Source organism: Euprymna scolopes, chromosome 46, assembly GCF_053919585.1.
Source record: "Euprymna scolopes isolate OS-2025 chromosome 46, ASM5391958v1, whole genome shotgun sequence".
Taxonomy (NCBI): domain Eukaryota; kingdom Metazoa; phylum Mollusca; class Cephalopoda; order Sepiida; family Sepiolidae; genus Euprymna; species Euprymna scolopes.
The window spans coordinates 3,772,888-3,795,896 of record NC_136527.1 but is presented as its reverse complement, the minus strand read 5'-3'; the positions used below and the strand labels follow the sequence as shown (position 1 = coordinate 3,795,896).

Sequence of the window (23,009 nt, the reverse complement as noted above, 5' to 3'; positions counted from 1 at the left end):
GTTATTTTTCAACAAAAAAAAAAAAAAAAAAAAAATCTTTGGCGGCGTGGCATTCTTCGGATTACTCTAGATACAACCATTTCCTCGTTCTATTATTTCGAAAAATAAATAAATAAACCCAAGTGAACCCAAGGCGTACCGAGTAAAGATAACAGTGACTGATAACAGGCCTTCTATGAAGACCGCCTTCACTGAACCCAAACAACTATGTAAGTGCCAAACTTAAATTGGTACAAGCAGATCTTTTAATTTGCTTGAAGAATTCTAATTCTACTAGCGGGACCTATGGAAAATTCCACAGTTGTATATTTCGCCTGTTGTGTATCGATACAGTGTTGAAAATACTTCCATTTTATGCATATCCAGCACGAATGTAGACCCCACAATATTAAAATTTGCTCCAATTTTGTACCTCGTCTTATCTGACGGTCGTCTTATATGCCGAAACGGTGTGTATATATATAAGTATACGAGCAAACAGTTAATAAAACATGTTAAAAAACACTTTGAAATGAGTTAAAAACATACAGAAAAATCTTTATGACGTACGTACTCGTCATAGAACGAAGATGTCATATTCTAAAAATCATGTAGGTTTGGCTAGTAAACGAAAATATTTAGTTATCAAAGGTCAGCTAAAGATAAATTTGCCAATAAAGTGCTCTCTCTCTCTCACACACAGCAAACAGTTAATAAAATATGTTAAAAAACACTTTGAAATGAGTTAAAAACATATTTAATCTGAAAAGGAAGCACTAGATAAGTGGATAGTCCTTAATCCGCGGAGTTTTGACAAAATACTTTCCTTCTCATCAGAAGGTAGGAATTAGCAAAATGCGAGATCGGATTTTGCATGCAAAAGTATTTGATGACACAACAAGTAAGTCAAAGATCTTACTTGATAACAAAAAAAAGTGAAGCAGAGGGAATATGGTGAAGAAAAAGGTGATTACACATGAATGGATAGTCTGGTGGAAGAAAAAAAAGCCAGTGACGGTAAAATCCAAATGTAAAACTTCAAAAAAGTTAAAAGAATTTCCATTTGCACAAGTAAAATCCAAAAATCCGGTAATTGGAAGAAGATGGTCCATAATAATCCAAAGGCAGAAATCCATGGAAAAATTCACAAAAATATGTACAAGGAAAAAAGGAAAAAATTCCAATAATATTAATAAAAGAAAAATAAGATATGCTTTTCATTCTACTGCCGAGATATATATATATATATATATATATATATTCCTATAAATTCGGTTTTCTTGTGTGTGTATTGATATTCATATTAAAAACCCTTTTTTCTATTTATATAAAAAGAAAATACAATTTTCTTATATATGGCGCATCTTAAATATGTTTCGACCTAGCAATGCCGGGTATATACAGCTATTATATATATATATTTTTTTTTTTTACATAGGAATCACCACTTATCAAGGCTCAGAGACCACTCGAGGATAATGGTTAAGAGTGTACAGTACTCAATTGAACAATATATATATATATATATATATATATATATATATATACACACATATATATATACCGTATATTTCGACAGATAAGACGACCCTTAAAGTTAAAAAAAATCATGTTTAAAAACCAATACTTCATAAGATACTGCTGCAATCTCTAGTCTAGAGCCTAGGCTAACCAAACATGGTTTCGTCTTATACACCAATATATGATAAGATTTATGAAAATTTGTCCAATTGTGTACTTCATCTTATTTGAGGGTCGCCTTATACTCTGAAATATACGGTATATATATATATATATATATATTATATAAGTGAAAGTGTCTGTGTGTGTACATTTCCCTACATAATAACTGTCAATTTTAAGTCTACAGACTCGAAATTTGATATCCAGGGTACTGGGTTTTGGGAAAATCGATGTGATTGGTTTTCCGGCAGAAATTTTGCGATTAAGGGGTAAAAGTTCAAGTTTTAAAAAAATCATCTTTAAAAACCAATATTTCATAAGATACCGGATGTTACAATCTCTAGTCTAGGCATGGTTTCGTGATTTAGCAATCGTCTTATACAACCGATATATGATAAATTTATGAAAATTTGCTCCAATTTTCTACCTCGTCTTATCTGAATATGGTTGAATATCATTTTTCTTATCAGATAATGGATCTCGTCTGACCTGTGATCATTAATATCCAATGATATTTAATTAGTAATTTATCTCAATAAAATATACATTATCTAAACCAGAAAAATATAAATATGTAATCATAACAAGAGTTCCAAAGACTTGCAGTTCTGGGGAAGAAACTATTGGAGTAAAATGCTTTCTTACGCCTAGGGATCTCTACTGTAAAAGGGGTGGGACTTAGTTGCTTGTCGAGTTTGTCGAGGAGGTACAAGTGCATGCAGTTCGTCAGAGCATTCACCATTAAAGTATTTGTAGAATAGGTTATCTGTGCCGAAATCTAAACGCAAATTCCTTGAACAAAGTTTCTTTCCTAGAACTGTCCGTCTGTGGAACTCTGTTCTGCTGACCTGCTTTCCAGCTAATTATAACATTCAAGTCTTCAAGCCCAATGTAGACAAGTTCTTGAGTTGTCCCCCTAAATAATCCATTTCTAACTTATTTTAACCACTATTACTACACTGCTATTAACCCTTATCTCTGAGTGGTCTCCGGGCCTGATAAGTGGTGACCTCTATGTAAAAAAAAAAAAAAAAAACAGAAAAAAAAATAAAAATATGTAATGGTAGCAAGAGTCCAAAAATGAGGAACAAGAATATGACTGATGAAGAATGCTTTATTTTTGGTTTGCACATGATCGCAATTTACTGTACAATTCTTCAACATGAAAATTGAAAGATGAAATAATAATTTTCCTTGACATTTGATTTAAAGTAAAAAAAAAAATGTTAATTTGATAGAACGAGAAAGGATTGAAATTTGTAACAGTCTGCATGTTAACAGCACGTCATACGTGTCATTTGATAATATGGTTTAGACGATGCATGTCTCTTCAAAAAATTGCAAAAGTAAAAAATAATAATGTTCATTCGGTAGGAAGAGAAAGGAGGGAAATTTTGCATATGCTTACATCTATTTGAATCAAATTCAGTGCAGTTGTAAAAGTTTACATGTTAACAGCACGTCATACGTGTCATTTGATAATATGGTGTAGATGATGCATGTCTCTTAAATAAATTTTCACTGGCAAGCAAAAAAGGGAGTTAACTCGTCTTCATTTACAATATAATTTAATTAATATTAGTGTCATTTATGACAACAGAATTTGCTGATAAATCGGCATTAGAAAACCTATTAATCGGACGATTATCAAAGACCGATTAATCTGTAATCGGCAAATGTGTCAAGGTGATGTCAACTTTTTTTGTTTCTGTCGTATTATGTCAGTTGGCACTAACATTTCGGGTTTAACTGGCTTTTTTTTCCATTTGTTTTTTGTTTTTTTACATAGGCATTACCACTTATCAAGGCCCAGAGACCACTCAAGGATAAGAGTTAAGAGTTTACAGTAGTCAGTTGGACAATATAGTAATCGTTAGTAATGGAAATTTGGCAAAAAGGGGAGTTAACTTGTCTTTGTTTGAAATGTAGGTTTAGTTGATTAGTTTTACGTCATATCAACCCTTTTTGGGTTATTTAATGTCAATTCCAGTTATTTTGGAAACAGTATTCATGTTGCATCCAGTTATTTTGTAGAATATTTTCATTCTTCAAGCTCTTTGAATCTTCAATCGCTAGTTTGTAGTGTTTGGTTTGGTTTGGTTTGGTTGTTTTATAGTTTTATAGTGGATTTTATCGTTTTTGTAGTCGGTTGGGCTTCGTATTTCATACTTCATCCGAAAATCCAAATATAAAACCAAATATGTATATATATAAAACAAAATATGTATGTATATATATATATATATATATATATATATATATATATAAAGTAGATTGTAGTTTGCTTGAAGCATTGTTGAAGAAAATTATAAGGTAAAATTAAAAGCCAAGAACAATGCGAGATTTTTTTTTATAGAGTAAAATTAAATGAAAACAAAAGAAATTTCTTTTTTTTTGTTGTTTGTTTTTTCTTTTTCACACAAATTTTAACTCTAAACAACAGTAATTTTTTTTTCCTGTTGTTTTATAACATCATTGAAAACAACAGGAAAAAAAAATTTACTGTTGTTTAGAGTTAAAATTTGTGTGAAAAAGAAAAAACAAACAACAAAAAAAAGAAATTTATTTCTTTTGTTTTCATTTAATTTTACTCTATAAAAAAAAATCTCGCATTGTTCTTGGCTTTTAATTTTACCTTATAATATATATATATATATATATATATATATATATATATATATATAATATATATATATAAGACAAATTTCTGACATCGATTTTTCCAACACCATCCATATTTAAAATTAAGAATCTGTTAAAAAGCATGTTTTAAAAAATTTCAATTACTGAAACCATGTTTTATTTTTTGTTCACTGACAATCAAAAAGGGGAGTTCACTTGTCTTTGTTTCAAATATAGGTTTGATTTGGTTGTTTCATGGCATATTCCAATTATTTTGGAAACAGTTTTCATGTTGCATTCAATTATTTTGTAGAAGGTTTTTATTCTTCAAGCTCTTTGTATCTTCAATCGCTAGTTTGTAGTGTTTGGTTTGGTTGTTTTATAGTGGATTTTATCATTTTTGTTCCCTGCCCTGCAGAACATGAATGAGTTTTGCAATGGGAGAGGGAAAAGTATTAACTTTAATGACTGAAACCATTATTGATTTTATTTTTTTTTTTTTTTATTACTGCATTTCCACCTCAAACAAAGCACAGTGTCACTTAGGGAGTTGAGCAGCAAGATGTCTGCTTACATTACGCTTGAACTTCTGCATGTCAGTACAGTCAGGAAAGCAGTTCTGGGGAAAAAATATTAGAGTAGAAGGCTTTCTTATATCTGGGGATCTGTACTGTGTAGGGGTGGGATTTTGCTGCTAGTCGGGTTTGTTGGGGGTATTTATATTGAGGGGGATACAAGAGTTTGTAGTTCATCGAAGCATTGAAACAGGCAACATTTCGTCGATGGGACAGAGAGAGGCTGAGGCCAAGCTAACAGTGCAGACCCTAATAGGTTGGTGACTCTCTTTTGAACCTTGTCTAACCCTAACCCTAACCCTAACCTTGTCTAAGAGGGAGAGACTAGTAGCGGATGCACCAGACCAAATGTGGCAACAATACTCCATACATGAGCGAATGGTGGCCTTGTAGCTTAAGCTTCAGCCTTTGTCCCATCGACGAAACGTTGCATCCCTCTGCCTGTTCTACAAGTATTTTAATGATGAATGCTCTGACAAACTGCAGACACTTGTGCCCCCATGACTTAGACACCCTCGACAGACCCGACAGGCTGCAAAATCCCATCCCCACACTGTAGAGATCCCTAGATGTAAAAGATCTTTCTACTCCAGTAGTTTCTTCCCCAGAACCGCTAGACTTTGGAATTCCATACCAGGTCCCTGCTTCCCCAACTGTACTAACGTGCAGAAGTTCAAGTGCAACGTGAACCAACATCTTACTGCCCAAATCCCTACATAGTACCCCAGTAGTTGTTGCCCCTGATAGTAGCCCCCTACACCAAAGTGGCAATTTGCCTTTGGGGTGAAAATGTAATAAAAATAAATAAATAAAAATAAAAAAAATTCTTGGCTGTAAAAATTGGCTGTAATTATAAGGAATTTTCTTTTTGATTGCGTTTAGGAATACATCCATTCGACTGAACTTTAACACGATTGATGGCAATGTTGATCGAACGTCTTTTGTGAAAAAATATACCGTTATCGATGGTGTCCCAAGGTAAGTAAATTCATTCTTTCCTATTTCAATTATCATACTAGCAGGAAGACCCGACGTTGCTCGGGATTGAATGGGGATTGATATTATGTACTTTATTGATTTTAACACAAGATCATGAGAAAAATCGAAAAAAGAAATAAAGGACATTTTGTATTCCTGTAAGTCAACAACAAATACAAAATAAATAGAGGAAAGATATAAATACTTATATATTTTTTGTAATAATTTCTTTTACATATATATTTATTATAAATACTAATGATTATGAAAGTCATAGCTGTGTTTTCCATAATAGCTAATGTTTAAATTTTAAAATGATTATTTTAAAAGAAAATACGAATTGTCAGCCATTATAAAAATTTTTTTTTTTTGCGAGGATCTTTAGATCCGTGACAAATGTAATAATTTCTTTTTATATATAATAAATACTAATGATTATGAAAGTCATAGCTGTGTTTTCCATAAGAGAAGCTTTGTTTAAATTTTAAAATTATTTTAAAAGAAAATACGAATTGTCAGCCATTATAAAATTTAATGTATTTTTTGGCATTTTTTCTTTATTTTTTTAACTAATTTAAAGTAAATTTGTTTGTTATTTTTTTTTTTCTTTTCATTAACAATTTTTTTCTGTAGCGTGGGGCTGGGCAACTGTTTTTTAATTAAATTAAATCAAGACAGCCGGGATATCCTTTTAGGTAGACTTTTCTACGGTCGCATAAATTATTATTTTAAAATGAAATATGAATTGTCAGCCATTATAAAATTTTTTTTTTTGCAAGGATCTTTAGTTCTGTGACAAATGTAATAATTTCTTTTTATATATATATATTTATCATAAATACTAATGATTATGAAAGTCATAGCTGTGTTTTCCATAATAGAAGCTTTGTTTAAATTTTAAAATTATTATTTTAAAAGAAAATACGAATTGTCAGCCATTATAAAATTCAATTTTTTTTTTTTTGCGAGGATCTTTAGTTCCATGACAAATGTAATAATTTCTTTTTATATATATATATATATATATATATATATATATATATATAAGAGTATATTCGTTTATTCGTCTATCATTTCTCACCTCATTGTATAATTATTTTATAACCAAGTTGCTGGTATGTCTGGTGTATATAAAGTCCGTTGGTGGTATGGAACTTTGATTAATTTCGGGAGAGAAGGGACCTCTCTTTTTCAAAATAGAAAACAAAAGTATATTCAAGATGACGGAAGAGAATCTTGAATATATACACTGGACATACCAGCAACTTGGTTATAAAATAATTATACATTGAGGTGAGGAATGATAGACGAATAAACAGTTAGACATTTCTCTACTCAAATATACCAACCTATTTGTTTTTCTTTTCTTTACTCTCATGATTCCGGTCTTTCTTTGCATTGTTTTTGGCTTTTAAAACTTCCATATATATATATATATATATATATGTCATAAATACTAATGATTATGAAAGTCATAGCTGTGTTTTCTGTGATAGAAGCATAGTTTAAATTTTAAAATTATTATTTTAAAATAAAATACGAATTGTCAGCCATTATAAAATTAATTTTTTTGTTTTTGTGTGAGGATCCTTAGTTCCATGACAAATGAATCAATCGAAGATGTGAGGTGGCATGATGTGGCCCTCACTTAAAACCATACCAAAGACCATAACCATGGCAGGAAACTTTGTTTTCATCACCCTGGGCACATCCCTCTTATTCGTGGCAATCCAAAAGCGTATCTCCTTAATCTTAATTTTGGTTTCACTTTTTGCCGAAATTATTAAAAATGTCGGTCAATACTTATTTAATCAACATGTCTTTCATTTTAATCACGTTTGCATTTCATTCGAGTTTTAGTATTTGTGTAGAATTTGAACCAGACGTAACTAACCCTTCGCTCGGCTTTGCTGGGAATATGGTGTCATGGTTGTGTTTTCCGTGATAAAAGCGTTGTTTAAATGCTAAAATAAAATATGTGTAAAATATGTTTATAAACCAAATTACAATGCAAGATTATGAAAATAAATATATATTTATTTAAACGAGAAAATTTGGAAACCATCATCTTCCACTGCTGTTTCTTTCTAGGAACCCCATAGGAAGGACTGGCGTAGTTGGGCGCGGATTGCTTGGCCGATGGGGTCCGAATCATGCTGCTGACCCAATTGTGACAAGGTATGTAACATTTGCAACCATTATATATTTTTGAAATCGGATAGGTTAGAAAATATGAGATGTCATTCACATACACACACATATGATGAATGTTCATGTAAGCCTAGGGAAACAAAGTCCATTAACATAGGGACCAACCCTCATTTGAACTTCTTACGTCAATTGCCAAAACAAAGAAATGTGTAAACACAAGCATACACCCAAAAATAAACAGCAGGGCTTTACGTTGCGAGAGAAACAGTCGCATTTGCGAGTGATTTTTCAAAATGGCGACTAGAAATCTTATCTTTTGGCGATTGTATTTCTTTCACTGACAATCTTGCAAAGCTAACTACACAGTGAAAAATATCTTTTCAAATTTGTTTTTTAAATAAAGCAAACCAAGTTAAATTATTTAAACAATAAAAGTTTAATAGAACAATATACTCCTTTTTTATGAACAATATACGCCAAAACAACATGATTTTTAGAATATGACATCTTCGTTTGGTGATGAATATGTACATCATAAAGATTTTTTTGTTTTTTTAAAAATAAGTGTAATTCTAAAACGCACTGGATTTTATGTTGAGGCTTGAAGGTATAAACATTTGAATTTCTTCAGGTGTCTTTTTTTTTTTAAAAAAAAAAGGAGTATATTATCCAAAAAAAAACAGAAAAATCTTTATGATGTACATATTCATCACCAAATGAAGATGTCATATTCTAAAAATCATGTCGTTTTGGCTAGTAACTTTACTATTTGGCTAGAAAATGAAAATATTTAGTTGTCAAAAGTCAGCTAAAGATAAATTTGACCGTAGAGCCGCGAACAGATAAAGAGATGGTGATGGCGGAAAAAACAAAAAACCCAGATGAGTCTGCGTGGATTTAATTGCTGCCAACCTTTATCCTCTCACGCATCCTCTAACTCTCTTTAGCAGGTATGACTTTTTTTGTTTTATTACATTTTCACCCCAAACAAGGCACATTGCCACTTTGTTGTAGGGGGATACTATCAGGTACATAAGCATCAGGGGTAGTGTGTAGGAAGTTGGGCAGCAAGATGTCGGTTCACGTTATACTTGAACTTCTGCATGTCAGTACAGTCGGGGAAGCAGGGACCCGGAAGAGAATTCCAAATCTAGCTGTTCTGGGGAAGAAACTATTGGAGTAGAAGACTCTTTTGCATCTAGTGATCTCTAATGTGAAGGGGTGGAATTTAGCTGCTTCTCGGATTTGTTGGGAGTATTCATGTCGAGGGGGCACAAGTGCTTGCAGTTCGTCAGAGCATTCACCATTAAAGCACTTGTAGAACAGGCAGAGGAATGCAACATTTCGTCGATTGGACAGAGGCAAAAGCTTAGATGACAGTTCAGGACCTATCAGGTTGGCGACTCTCTTTTGAACCTTGTCTAGGAGCAAGAGACTAGTAGCAGATGCACCAACCCAAATATGACAACAATACTCCATACATGGGCGAATGGTGGCCTTATAGAGGTATAGGATACTTTCGGGCGTTAATAGCTTTCTAGCACGGTAGAGAGAACCCACCTTCTTCGTAGCGGTCCTGGCAATGTTTTTAATGTAATTGTTCCAACTCATGTTTCCTGTGAACGTTAGGCCGAGGAGTTTAAAAGATGTACTTTCAGATAAAGAGTCATTGGCCATTGCTATTGGTGGTAGGGAAGGTTTCTTGTAGTTATTGACTGGTAAAAAACTACAGATTGATCCATTTCTTAATAACGGATGATCGTTTTATAATCTGGACTGAGACGGTCATTAAATATATACATCCGTAAGCATTTGGAAATCCACAGCTAACAATCATACATACGTTAGTTTGCATAAAAGTTTGTTTAAAAATGACACTAGGGAAAAAAATTAAAATAGAGGCAGGACTTTGTGAAATATTGATTATTTCTTTGTAGAAACGATAAGTATTGCGTATCAGAAAAATAATAATTCATCAGCTTTTCTGATCCTTAACGGCGATAATGACAAATAAACAAGAGAAGTAGGGAACCTGGTGTTACCCGGGAGCAAAATGAAAGTTTTCAGTTGACCTTTCTCGGGATCTTTTTGTTGAATTTAGGAATCTGCACAGAATTCAAAACCAAGTTAGCATGTTTTTGTTTCGGCAGCCATGACCAGGTAGAAGTCATTTGCAATTGCGGAAAGAAATAGTTTCAGATATATATATATTTTTTTATTATTTTGTTTTTTATTATTTTTTTTTATTATTATTATTTTTTTATTATTTTTTATTATTATTTTTATTATTATTTTTTATTATCTTTTTTATTATTATTATTTTTTATTTTTATTTTTTATTTTTATTTTTTTATTATTTTTTATTATTTTTTATTATTATTATCTTTTTTATTATTTTTATTTTTTTTATTATTTTTTATTATTATTATTATCTTTTTTATTATTATTATTTTTTATTATTATTTTTTATTATTATTTTTCTTTTTTATTATTATTATTTTTCTTTTTATTATTATTATCTTTTTTTATTATTTTTTTTATTTTTTTATTTTTTTTTTATTATCTTTTTTATTATTATTTTTTTTATTATTTTTATTATTATTTTTTTTAATTATTTTTTATTTTTTTTATTTTTTTATTATCTTTTTTATTATTTTTTTATTATTTTTTTAATTATTTTTTTATTATTTTTTTGGGTTTGTATTACTGTACACATAGATTCGAAAAAGTTGTCAAAAAACAAATATAGAACAAATAATAAACTAGACAAAATACTGTTAGAAATTCGCTCAATATATGTTACCGGTTGTTTTTTAATAGTATTTTGTCTAGTTTATTATTTATAATACCTTTTCCCAAACGTACCCTCTCCGAGAGACAGTCGGCTGCCATTTTGAATTTTCCAATACATCGGTAAACATTGCATGTTTTTCGAGCTGAATAAACATGTTACACTGAATAAAAACACGTGAATTATATCCAGTTAGGTAGAAAAGTAACTTATCTTGCCTTTGATAACATTTATTTGTTCTATATTTGTTTTTTGACAACTTTTTCGAATCTATGTGTACAGTAATACAAACCCTATTTTTTTATTATTATTTTTTATTATTATTATTTTATTTTTAATGTTTTTTTATTTTTATTATTATTTTTTATTTTTATTATTTTTTATTATTTTTTAAAGTTATTTTTTATTATTTTTTTTTAATTATTTTTTATTATTTTTTTTATTATTTTTTATTATTATTTTTTTTTATTTTTATTATTTTTATCTTTTTTATTTTTTTATTATTTTTTATTATTATTTTTTTATTATTTTTTTTATTATTATTTTTTTTATTATTTTTTTTTCATTATTATTTTTTTTATTATTTTTTTTATTATTATTTTTTTATTATTACTATCTTTTTTATTATTATTATTATTATTTATTATTATTTTTTAATTATTTTTTTTATTATTTTTGGGTTTTTTATTATTTTTTTTATCTGTAGTCATAGTTATTGGTGGTAGAGTTTTTTTGTTTTTTTTTTATTACATTTTCACCCCAAACATTGCCACTTTGGTGTACTATCAGGGACAGCAACTACTGGGGCACTATGTTGGGATTTGGGCAGCAAGATGTCGGTTCACGTTACACTTGAACTTCTGCATGTCAGTACAGTTAGGCAAGCAGGAACCTGGAATGGAATTCCAGAGTCTAGCGGTTCTGGGGAAGAAACTACTGGAGTAGAAAGATCTTTTACATCTAGGGATCTCTACTGTGGGGATGGGATTTAGTCATCCATATGCAGTACTGTTTCGCTTTTTTACAGCTCATCAGTGTGGCTAGACAGGCAACTACCTCAAGCCAGTTTAGTGGGGGATGCCCTTTTCTCACCCTGCAACCTCTCTCCCACAGAAGAGACATTGCGAGCCTGTCTTTGTTTTATCGTTATTTCCATGGCAGGTGCTCGTCTGAGCTCCAATCCCTCGCCCCGCCTCCCCCTCGCCAATGTTTCACGATAAACACCCGTCTGGCTGAAACTGCTGTCAACAATTTTCCCCATTCTTTATCTGTGCCTAAATCCAAACGTAGATTCCATGAGCAAAGCTTCTTTCTTAGAACTGCACGCTAGTGGAACTCTCTCCCGCTTGCCTGTTTCCCACCTGACTACAACTTGGACGTCTTCAAGTCCAACATAAACAAACTCCTGACAAACCGCCCCCTCAAGTAAGACACTCTATCTAAACCCCCAATACTAATGATTACTACAATACTATCTCATTGATTACTGTATACGCAATAACCCTTATCCCTGAGTGGCCTTCGGGCCTTGATAAGTGATGACCTACATGGAAAAAAAAAAAGCCAGGATTGAAACCCGACCGCCTGTATGACAGTCAAGGCTCCTAACAATTACACTATCGGCAGCTGCTGTGCGAGTCGTGAGTTTAACAATGTTTTGACATCGTCCGAATTACCTAAGCTCGATTTGTTTACACAAAGAGCATCGTTTTATACGCTAATGGTAATTCGTGTATCACTTCTCAATATGCTCAACTCAAGATGAGTAGCATTATAGATATATATATATATATATATATATATATCTATATATCTATAAAAGTGAACGTGTCTGTCTGTCTGTCTGTGTGTCTGTCTGTCTGTCTGTGTACATTTCCCTACGCAATAACTCTGTCAATTTTTAGTCTATAGACTCGAAATTTGAAATACCGGGTACTGAGATTTGGGAAAATCGATGTGACGGGTGTCAGCCAGAAATTTGGCTGTTAAGGGGTCAAATTTCAACGATTTGACCTTTAAGAACTCTACCAAACTTCTCCGACAATTTTGGGTCTAGACACTTGAAATTTTAGATATAGATTCCTTGAACCTAACTTAATAAAGTGATTTGAGCCCGAAACAATAAATTTTAAGGGGTCATAATAGGGGTCAAAGTTTTAAAAAATTAACCTTTTTTTTTGTTCTTTTGCTTTTTTTTGCACAGCATACACCTCCAAACACCCGAGCAACGCCGGGCACCCCTGCTAGTATATATATATATATATATATATATATATCCATCTACTATTATATAAAAGGAATTTGTGCATGAGTTCATTCCATATGGACTCAAAAACGGCTGAGCCGATTTTTATAAAATTTTACACAAAGGTACTTTATGTGCTTGGCAGTGTTCTTAGATAGGTTGCCTAACATCGCATTTGAGAAATTTTATTACCACACAAGCCGAAAGGCCTGACACATAAACTCAACAGTAGGTTCTTTCATATAACATGGTGGGATCCTTCTACCGCTCCAGAAGATATCTCACTACTGATGCAATTCTCTATCTATATAAAAGCCAAGTACGTCCAAGGATGGAATACTGTTGCCATATCTGGGCAGGAGCTGCTAAAAACAGCCTATCCTGCCTTGACAGAGTACAAAATAGACTTCATGGCTTAGTGGGGGATGCCCTTTTCTCTACCCTGCAACCTCTCTCTCACAGAAGAGACGTTGCGAGCCTATCCTTGTTTTATCGTTATTTCCATGGAAGATGCTTGTCTGAACTCCAATCTCTGGTCCCCCCTCGCCAATCTTTCACAAAAAACACCCGTCTAGCCGAATCCACTGTGAAAAATTTCCCCCACTCTATATCTGTGCCTAAATCAAAACGCGGATTCCATGAACAAAGCTTCTTTCTTAGAACTGCACGCCTGTGGAACTCTGTTCCGTCTGCCTGCTTCCCTCCGGACTACAACTTGGATGTCTTCAAGTCCAATGTTAACAAATTCCTAATGAACCGCCCCCTTAAGTAAACACTTCAGCAAATCTCCACACTAACGTAATGTACTTGCAATAACCCTTATCCCTGAGTGGCTTCCGGGCCTTGATAAGTGGTGATCACTGTGTAAAAAAAAAAAAAAAAAAAACATTTCCGTCATTGTTGATTTCTGTTCGATTCTTTATGAAAATATTTTTGTTTTTTTAAATTTTTCTCACAGGTGGAAGATGGTCGATAATAAGAAGGTCAAAGGTGAAGATGGCCGGAACATATTGCAATTCATTTCTATTCAAAGACACGACACCGGAGATTGGGCACTGCCAGGGGTAAGCAGGGGTCAATCCCCAACATTCTACTTGATTTTTATTGGGAAGTTAAAAGTTTTTTGTTTGTGTACAGAAGGCTCGTCCCCAAATATGGCATATTGTCACTTGAAACATTAGAGGAGTTGAGCGGCATAATTTCTGTTCACATTACATTTAAACGTTTGCAGGTTAGTACAGTCAAGGATGCAGGAAACAGAGAGGGGATTCCAAAGTCTAGCAGGCTGAGAGAAGAAAGTATTAGAGTAGAAGACTTTCCGGCATCTAGGAACCTCGAGAGTGAAGTGGTGGGATTTTGCTGCTTGGCAAGTTATTTAAGGGTATGCACATCGAGAGGGTCTGGAACTAGTAGCATGCCTTTTCCACAAGCACTGACGGGAGCTTGGCGAATACTCGGCAGATGGTGGCGATCAGGCTCGCTTTGGTGTTGTGGGAGGTCATTTTGGTATGTTCTCGACGTATGCCCAACCGGGTTCAGATCAGGGGACAAAGGGGGGGGGTCAATGATAGAAGGGTACAAAGTCATAGCATTCTTTCTGAAGCCAAGCCTGGGTCTTCTTTTCTGCTCCCTCGTGTCTTGAACAGATCTCGAATACGTTCTTTCCTCGTCACGTCTCAAACACCATTAAGCGCTAAAAATTAAATATAATGGATTATGCTTTAAAGAAAAACGTAATCTTGATTTGGACTTTTATAATAAAACTAGCCTGGATACCCGGAGTTGCCCGGTGTGTTGAGCAAAAAAACAAAACAAGTGATTGTAAGCAGGCAGGAAGGTTCACTTTGATGGTGCGGGAGGTCATATAGAGAATTGCATCCGTAGTGAGATATCTTCTGGAGTGGTAGAAGGATCCCACCATCTTTCCAGCGACCTTGGCAACAGACTTGATGTACGTGTTCCATTTCAGATCAGGAGTAAAGGTCAAACCCAGAAGCTTGTCAAAACACGGGGCCTCACCCAGATGAGAGCCATCCATCACAATTGATGCCAGATGGGGATCAGAGCATTGATGATGTAAGGATAGGAGTTTGGTTTTGGATGCATTAAAGGTAACCAGCCACGTCTTCACAGAACGGGACAACATTTATAATAGGAAGCTGGTATGTGAAGAGATGTGTAATGGACAGTTCTTTAAACATGAAGGAGAGATACATTATTGTTGAGGGGGATATAGTGGAAGGGGTTGTATGTAACGTTCATTATACAATTCAATGAAGACAAAAACACATTACCTTGCGGTTGAAATGACAAACAAAGACAAAGGCTTACATAACAATATGAAGATATTTATTTCCAGCTGGTTATGAGAATCTGATGCCGTGTTAGATTTCTACGTTTTGTCTTCTCCAACATCCCTTCACTTCCTGCCAACTGATTTTGAACCCTAACCTAACTGTATAAAGTGATCTATATTTCTTTGTGACGTCAGAATGTGGCCAACATGTGAATTACACATGGATATTGCATATGCTTCCAACACGTGTCCTGGCGATACAAAGGATATTTCTAACTTTCAGTGTTCATTATCCTCTGACCTTACTTTGTTTTTATAGTTATTTCTGACTACAATGGATAATTCCACTGCATTCCTGGAATCGTATCTAAATGACAACATGTATTCATTTTGACTTTTAATACCGAGTTCGATAATAGCATTCTCCTTTAATAATAACTAGCATTTCAGCCCAGCATTGCCCAGGTGTTTGGAGGTGTATGTTGAGCAAAAAAAAAAAAAAAAAGCGGTCAATTTTTTAAACTTTGACTCCTATTATGACATCTTATTATTTATTGTTTGGGGCTCAAATCAAGTTATTAAGTTAGATCCATGTCCAAGAAACCTATATCTAAAATTTCAATTGTTTATACCCAAAATTGTCGGAGGAGTTTGGTAGAGTTCTCAAAGGTGAAATCGTTGAACTTTGAACCCTTAACAGCCAAATTTCTGGCTGAAAACGTATTACAAAAATTTTCCCAAATCTCAGTACCCTGTATATCAAATGTCGAGTCTGTAGACTTAAAATTGACAGAGTTATTGCATAGAGAAATGTAAACAAACAGACACACAGACACACACTTTCACTTTTATAGATATGAAGATTTCTAACTACAATGGATAATTCCACTGCATTCCTGGAATCGTATCTAAATGATGATATGTATTTTTTTTACATTTCAATAACAGAGTTCGATTCCAGCATTCTCCTTTAAAAATAATTATCTTCACCCCTAATTATTTCGTTTCTAAATGCCGGAAGCTTTCCCTTTTAGTACACAACACCAGTTCATCCGAGCACATTCTATTATAATATTTGTAAAACAGGCACAGAGATGCAGTTGTAGAGGAATTTACCTTGAACGTGTTTTCTTTTTTTTCTTCCAGGGTATGGTTGATCCTGGTGAGGTTGTTCCGACGACTTTACAACGCGAATTCAGCGAAGAAGCACTAAACATCGAACACATGACGCCAGAAGAAAAAGACAAATTAAATAAAAACTTAAAAGAATTATTCCAAAATGGAAAAGAAGTAAGTATTTTGAAGTACTTTTTCGGGAGCTGGATTTTCCCCAAAATATGAGTTTTAAGAAAAAAAAAAAAAAAAAAAAAATGATGAGCTTTGTTTGGGATGAATATGCAAAATTGTATTGACCTTTTTTGATTGGCATGACCTTCTAACCTTTTAACTAGTGTTGGGATGATTAATCGGAATCAGAAAAATTGGAGGTATCGGAATCGGTATTGGAATCGAAAAAATTTTAGCCTATTTTCCGATGCCAAAATCGATTCCTTAAATTATCTTTTTCATTTGATTTTGGTTTAAGAAACATCTTCCACTTCTTGTAGTAATAATAAAATAATAAATATTTATTGATAAAGACTAAAATCTCTGGATCACAACCTCACAAGTCTGTTTTTACGTTTGAGAAAATACATTCACATTTAAGTTGGATTTTCCCCAAATTAAAAATCGACCTCATGTCTAACCTTACGCTTGTGGGGAAGCAAGTAAATTTGTTTGGGATGAATATGAGTTTTAAGAAAAACAAAAAAAAAAAATGAAGAGCTCAACTATGCAAAATTGTATTGACCTTTTTTGATTGGCATGACCTTTTTAACCTTTTAACCTTTCAGATCTACAGAGGTTACGTCGATGACATTAGAAATACGGATAATTCCTGGATGGAAACAGTTGCAATGTATTTTCACGACGAAGTCGGAAACATGGCGGGTAATTTAACACTACAAGCAGGTGAGTGATGTTGATCTGGTGTTGTTTTTTTTTTTTTACATAGGCATCACCACATTATCAAGGCCCAGAGGCCACTCAAGGATAAGGGTTAAAGAGTGTAGAGTAGCAATTGGACAATATAGTAATCATTAGTAATGAAAATTTGGTAAATTTGATAACTTATATGGAACGGCTCATCAAGAACTTATTTACGTTAGACTTGAACACAACCATATTGTAGTCAGCCGGAAAGCAGGAAAACGGAAGACAATTCCACAGGCGTGCAGTTCTAAGAAAGAAGCTTTGTTCATGGAATCTACGTTTAGGTTTAGGCACAGATAAAGAGTGGGGGGAATTATTAATAGTGTTTACAGCTAGACGAGTGTTTCTTGTGAAAGTTTGGCGAGGAGGGACCATAGATTGAAGCTCAGCCGAACACTTTCCATGAAAATAACGATACATCAGAGACAAACTCGCAACATCTCTTCTGTGAGATAGAGGTTGCAAGGAAGAGAAAAGGACATCTCCTACGAGGCTACGAAGTCTATTTTGAACTCTATCAAGGCAAGCCAAGTCCTTTCTAGCAGCTCCTGCCCAGATGTGGCAACAGTATTCCATCCTTGGACGTACCTGGCTCTTATATAGATAGAGAATAGCATCAGCAGTGAGATATCTACCGGATCGATAGAAAGATCCCACCATTTTTCCAGCGGCCTTGGCAACAGATTTGATGTACGTGTTCCATTTAAGATCAGGAGAATGGTCAAGCCCAGAAGCTTGTCAAAACTTGAGGTCTCCTGAAGACGAGAGCCATTCATTTCAATTGATGCCAGATGTGGATTAGAATGTTGATGATGTAAAGAGAGAAGCTTGGTTTTAGATGCATTAAAAGTAACCAGCCACTCCTTACTCCATTGTACTACGTGCTCAAGATCAGAGGAGAGAGAATTGGAGAGAACTTGGTCGTTTACTGTCTTAGATGTGCTACCATAAATGGTAGTGTCGTCAGCATAAATGTCTACAAATGATGTAAGGATGTGATTTGAAAGATCATTAATGTTTATGAAGAAAGGAGAAGCTAATTTGGTACCTAAACAAGAATTTATTGAAAACTAGCGGGGGGTAAAAAACGCTGTGTGTATAGGGGTCGTAAACTAAAGAATTAAGTGAAGTAAAAAAAAAAAAAAAAACGTTACCCGGGTGTTTAAAGATGTAAAAGAAAAAAATATAGATTGGTCGGGAGACGGTATTGAACTCGGAAGCCTTGACGCAGAGGTGAAACAAATGCCAACCACTTAACCGTCTAGGCCAGGAGTAAGACGAATTGATTAAAATGTTAAAATAAGGCTTATAAAGCGAGTGAAAGAGGTTTGATTGACAGATAGCCGCTAAATGAGGTCATCGCGGGCGCGTTACGAGATGACGTAGCAGTATTTTATTTAATGCGGGAAAGCTTTTTGGGGTTTGTTTACTTTGTTTCAATGCAGGGCAGTTTTCGCTTCCCCAAAATGATGGTGGGGCGAAACCGGCTCCCCATTTAAAGGGGATTGTCCAGAAGATCAAAGCTGATTGCTTGTGGACGTTTCCGGCGCGGTGCAAAGAACACCATGTTAGCTTTGAATTAGTTTTGCTTTTTATACGAAAAAGCCGAATCAACACGTGAGAAGCCAAAATAGCAATAATTTTGTAAAAGTTGCTGTAAGTAAATCTAGACGCTATGCACTTTCCCAAATCGTAGATATTATTATATAGGGGGCATATAAACAGTTGTAAGTGATAGTAACCCCCCCCCCCCGGAACGTGTGCAAAAGAAGCCTTTGCGAGACATACACGAAATGGTCACACACATTTTGCCTTTATATATAGACTAGCGGGGGGTACCCGGCGATGCCTGGGTGTCTTGAGGTAAATCAAAACTCCGGAGGGGGGGGGATTAAATAATAAAAAAAAATGTTTTGGTAGGTGATTGTATGGGGATCGAACCCGTACCCTTGAGTTGGAAATTAATGTGTGAAAAAAAACGTGCTAAGTTAACCATTGAGCAACGGCGACAGACAACGTTAAGCAGGTTATTTAACTATAAAAACAGGCGTGCGCAATAAAAGTTAACTCTGCTGCTTCCATTTGACCTAATTAATAAGGTCAAATAGAAGTCACGCAGCGTTTGGGTTTGTTTACCCAAACTTAACTGTTTCTTCCCCCAACAGATGTTGGGGAGGGGGAAAGCCGCTCCCAATTGTCCAGATTGAATAGCAACTGATCAAAGCTGATTGCTTCTGGACGTTTTTCCCGGCGCAATGCCGAAGACGTCGTTTGAGTTTAGTTTCACTTTATTTATACTAAAAAGCCCAATCAACACGCGAGAAGCCAAAATAGCAATAATTTTGTAAAAATCGACGTAAATAAATCTATACGCTACGCGCTTTCCTAATTCCTAGATATTATTATATAGGACCTATATACACAGTTTTAAGCGATAGTAACGAACTCAGGAGCGTGTGCGAGAAAAGCCTTTTGAAGACATACACGAAATGGTCACACACATTTTGCCTTTTATATATATAGATTAATAGAGAAAGGTAGTTTGCTTGAAACACTGCTGGTAAATAAATATGGAGGAGTATAAGAAGGCTATAGCAGTGCAGAGATCCAGCTGTTCTATTGGCATGATGTATGACCAAAAATAAAAGGTTTTATTTGTTTTATTTTGATTTTAGTAGACATACAAACACACACACACACAGCACAGAATTTTTTTTTTCTTCTAATTTTCACATATTATGCATCCGAGGGATTGCTCTTTCAGATGATAATGGTTTTGACCCAGTCGAATGTGGTTGACAAAAGATTTTAGTAGACATACAAACACACACACACACACACAGCACAGAATTAATCTTTTTTTTTTCTAATTTTCACATATTATGCATCCGAGGGATTGCTCTTTCAGATGATAATGGTTTCGACCCAGTCGAATGCGGTTGACAAAAGGTTTTAGTAGACATACAAACACACACACACACACACACACACAGCACAGAATTAATCTTTTTTTTTTCTAATTTTCACATATTATGCATCAGAGGGATTGCTCTTTCAGGTGATAATGGTTTCGATCCAGTCGAATGCAGTTGACAAAATATTTTAGTAGACATACAAACACACACACATACACACAGTGATATGGGACAAGAAAGAAAATGTAGCAACCCTAGTTGAAGTCAGCATACCTAATGATGCTGGCCTTAACAGAGCAGAGAGGGAGAAAATAACAAAATACCAAGGACTTGTGTACGACATGAAGAGAAACTGGAATCTTAAGAAGATATCAATCATACCAGTCATTATAACGAAATTTTAATGAAAAAGAATTAAAAAAAACGAATATACCCGGTGATCCAAGTGCAAAAGAAATATGAACAATAGCACTTAAAGGGAAAGTTAAAATCTTAAAAAGATCTCTCGGTTGGAGTAACTAAACTAATGGGAGAATGTTTGTCATATAGTAGAATGCCCCATCCCCAGGAAAAACACATTAAGAAAATTTAAACAAAGAGAAACACACACACACACACACACATCTTTCACATCTTTTCTTTATATAATAGATAATCTAAGCTTGCATATGATACCAGGGCATTGATCGCAAAAAAAAAACTATTTCAGAACGACAAAGTATGCCTGAACAGTCTGGCTATGATATCTATCGAATGAGATATCATCCAGTTTCTGGATTATTCACAATTTATTTGAAACTTTTTATTATACTTAAAACAACAAAAATAATAAAAAGCAAATGCCAACCCAAAAACTTAAAACACATCCTAACTTCCTCAAAACTCGTCCCATATACTACAAAAGGAGTTACAAAATGCAACAAACCGCGATGTGGAGTATGTGACATAATAATAGAAGGTAACACATGCACATTCAAAAACCCAACACAAACATTCAAAATAAAAAAAGGATCTAAATTGCACCTCCAGAAATGTAGTATATGCACTAAGATGCACAACATGCAACAAATCCTACATAGGCGCCACCAAAAATTTCAGCAATAGAGTGGCCTTACATAAGAGCAACATCAAAATTGCAGATAACAGACACCTCTATGTTTCAAAACACGTACACACACGCAGTGGAAACAGATTCAAAATAATGCCAATCTTCCAAACAGACAATTATTTTTATTTACTTACACAGGAAAAAAACTTCATCACCAGATTCACTCCTGAACTGAACAGAGCCTAATATCATCACACAAAAACATGAAATGCAAGGTACACTCGCATGCACACCCATACACATACACATAGACACACCCACACATAAATCAGAACCGACACATTAAAACACACACACGTGCGCGCATACAACCACACACAGACATAACACCCCTATCTCTAATACAACACACTGAACAATACCAACCCTACTTAACCTCGAAACCAACAACACTAGGAGACACCTAGAACCGTAGTATAATATCTGTTCCAACACCTCGCTCCCTCCTCAGTCAGGGGAGGAGAACCCCCTCATGACTGAAACGACTATCATCCCTTCTATCATCCCCCTCCCATACCTTCACCCCCTCCAATGCCCACCCCTCTGAGGAACAAAATCTTCCCCACACTAGGAACCGATCCTGGGTCTGGCCATACCCACATGGGGAGACAAATAAATAGAAACATTAAAAAATCCCCTATACATATTTTAGATACACCCCTCTTTCTAAACAAACATAATATAAGGAATACCCGAAAAGACTAAAACGAAAAATCACAATACTAAAATCCAAGAATCCAAAAAATAAATATCAAAATAGAATGAAAGCACCCCTACCCTTATTTCAGAAGAGCTGGTCCCCCCCCTCCTCACACATACACATTAGTAACGACCTTGACCTCGGATCACAGTAACCTTCCTAAGGAAGAAAATAACCTCATAATACTAAAAGCAAACACACGTGCGCACACGCGCACACACACACACACACACACACACACACCCTACCCCACCCTAAAGGAAAAGAAAAAAACACTAGCAGAAAGAGAGAGTGACTACAACCAGGTCAGCAGCCTGGACAAGTCCAATAAAAGAGTAATAAAAATTGAACATGCCAATGAATAATAAACACTTACAAGCCTCCACCCCTTGGAAACACTTCAAATGAACTACGAAAATTGCCATTTTTACATCTCCAACACATTTGAAAATAATTTCTGACAAGGACACTTCACAGAACGTCTGAAATGCGCGTAAAAACGATTTCAATGACTTAAAAACATTATTACATTGATCTAAACATAATTCTCAATGAAAAACCAAGACACGGAATAATAAAATAATGATAACAAAAAGTGAAGCAGAGGGAATATGGTGAAGAAAAAGGTGATTACACGTGAATGGATAGTGTGGTGAAAGATAAATAATCCAATGACGGTAAAATCCAAAAATGTAAATCCAAGAAAGTTAATTGAATTTCCATTTGCACAAGTAAAATCTAAGGAAATCACGTAATTGGAAGGAGATGGTCCAAAATAATCCAAAAGGCCGAAATCCATGGAATAATTAACATATATGTACAAGACATATATGTTAACTATTCCACGGATTCCGGCCTTTAGTTTTACCATCTTGGATCATTTTGGTAAATTTAATTGTAATTTATATATATATATATATATATATATATAT

At 34.2% G+C, this 23,009-nt stretch overlaps 1 protein-coding gene across 4 annotated transcripts in view; it reads left to right on the top strand.

Annotated features, from left to right (window-relative positions):
• Window positions 1–23,009, top strand: part of LOC145271348 (ADP-ribose pyrophosphatase-like) — a 157,612-nt gene that overhangs the window by 123,056 nt on the left and 11,547 nt on the right. For all 4 annotated transcript variants that reach the window (XM_080126893.1, XM_080126892.1, XM_080126894.1 and 1 more), the window contains exons 4-8: window positions 5,742–5,837; window positions 7,929–8,015; window positions 13,983–14,088; window positions 16,467–16,610; window positions 17,216–17,333. In XM_080126893.1, the coding sequence (XP_079983019.1) occupies window positions 5,742–5,837; window positions 7,929–8,015; window positions 13,983–14,088; window positions 16,467–16,610; window positions 17,216–17,333 (551 nt within the window). The remainder of the gene's footprint in view (window positions 1–5,741; window positions 5,838–7,928; window positions 8,016–13,982; window positions 14,089–16,466; window positions 16,611–17,215; window positions 17,334–23,009) is intronic.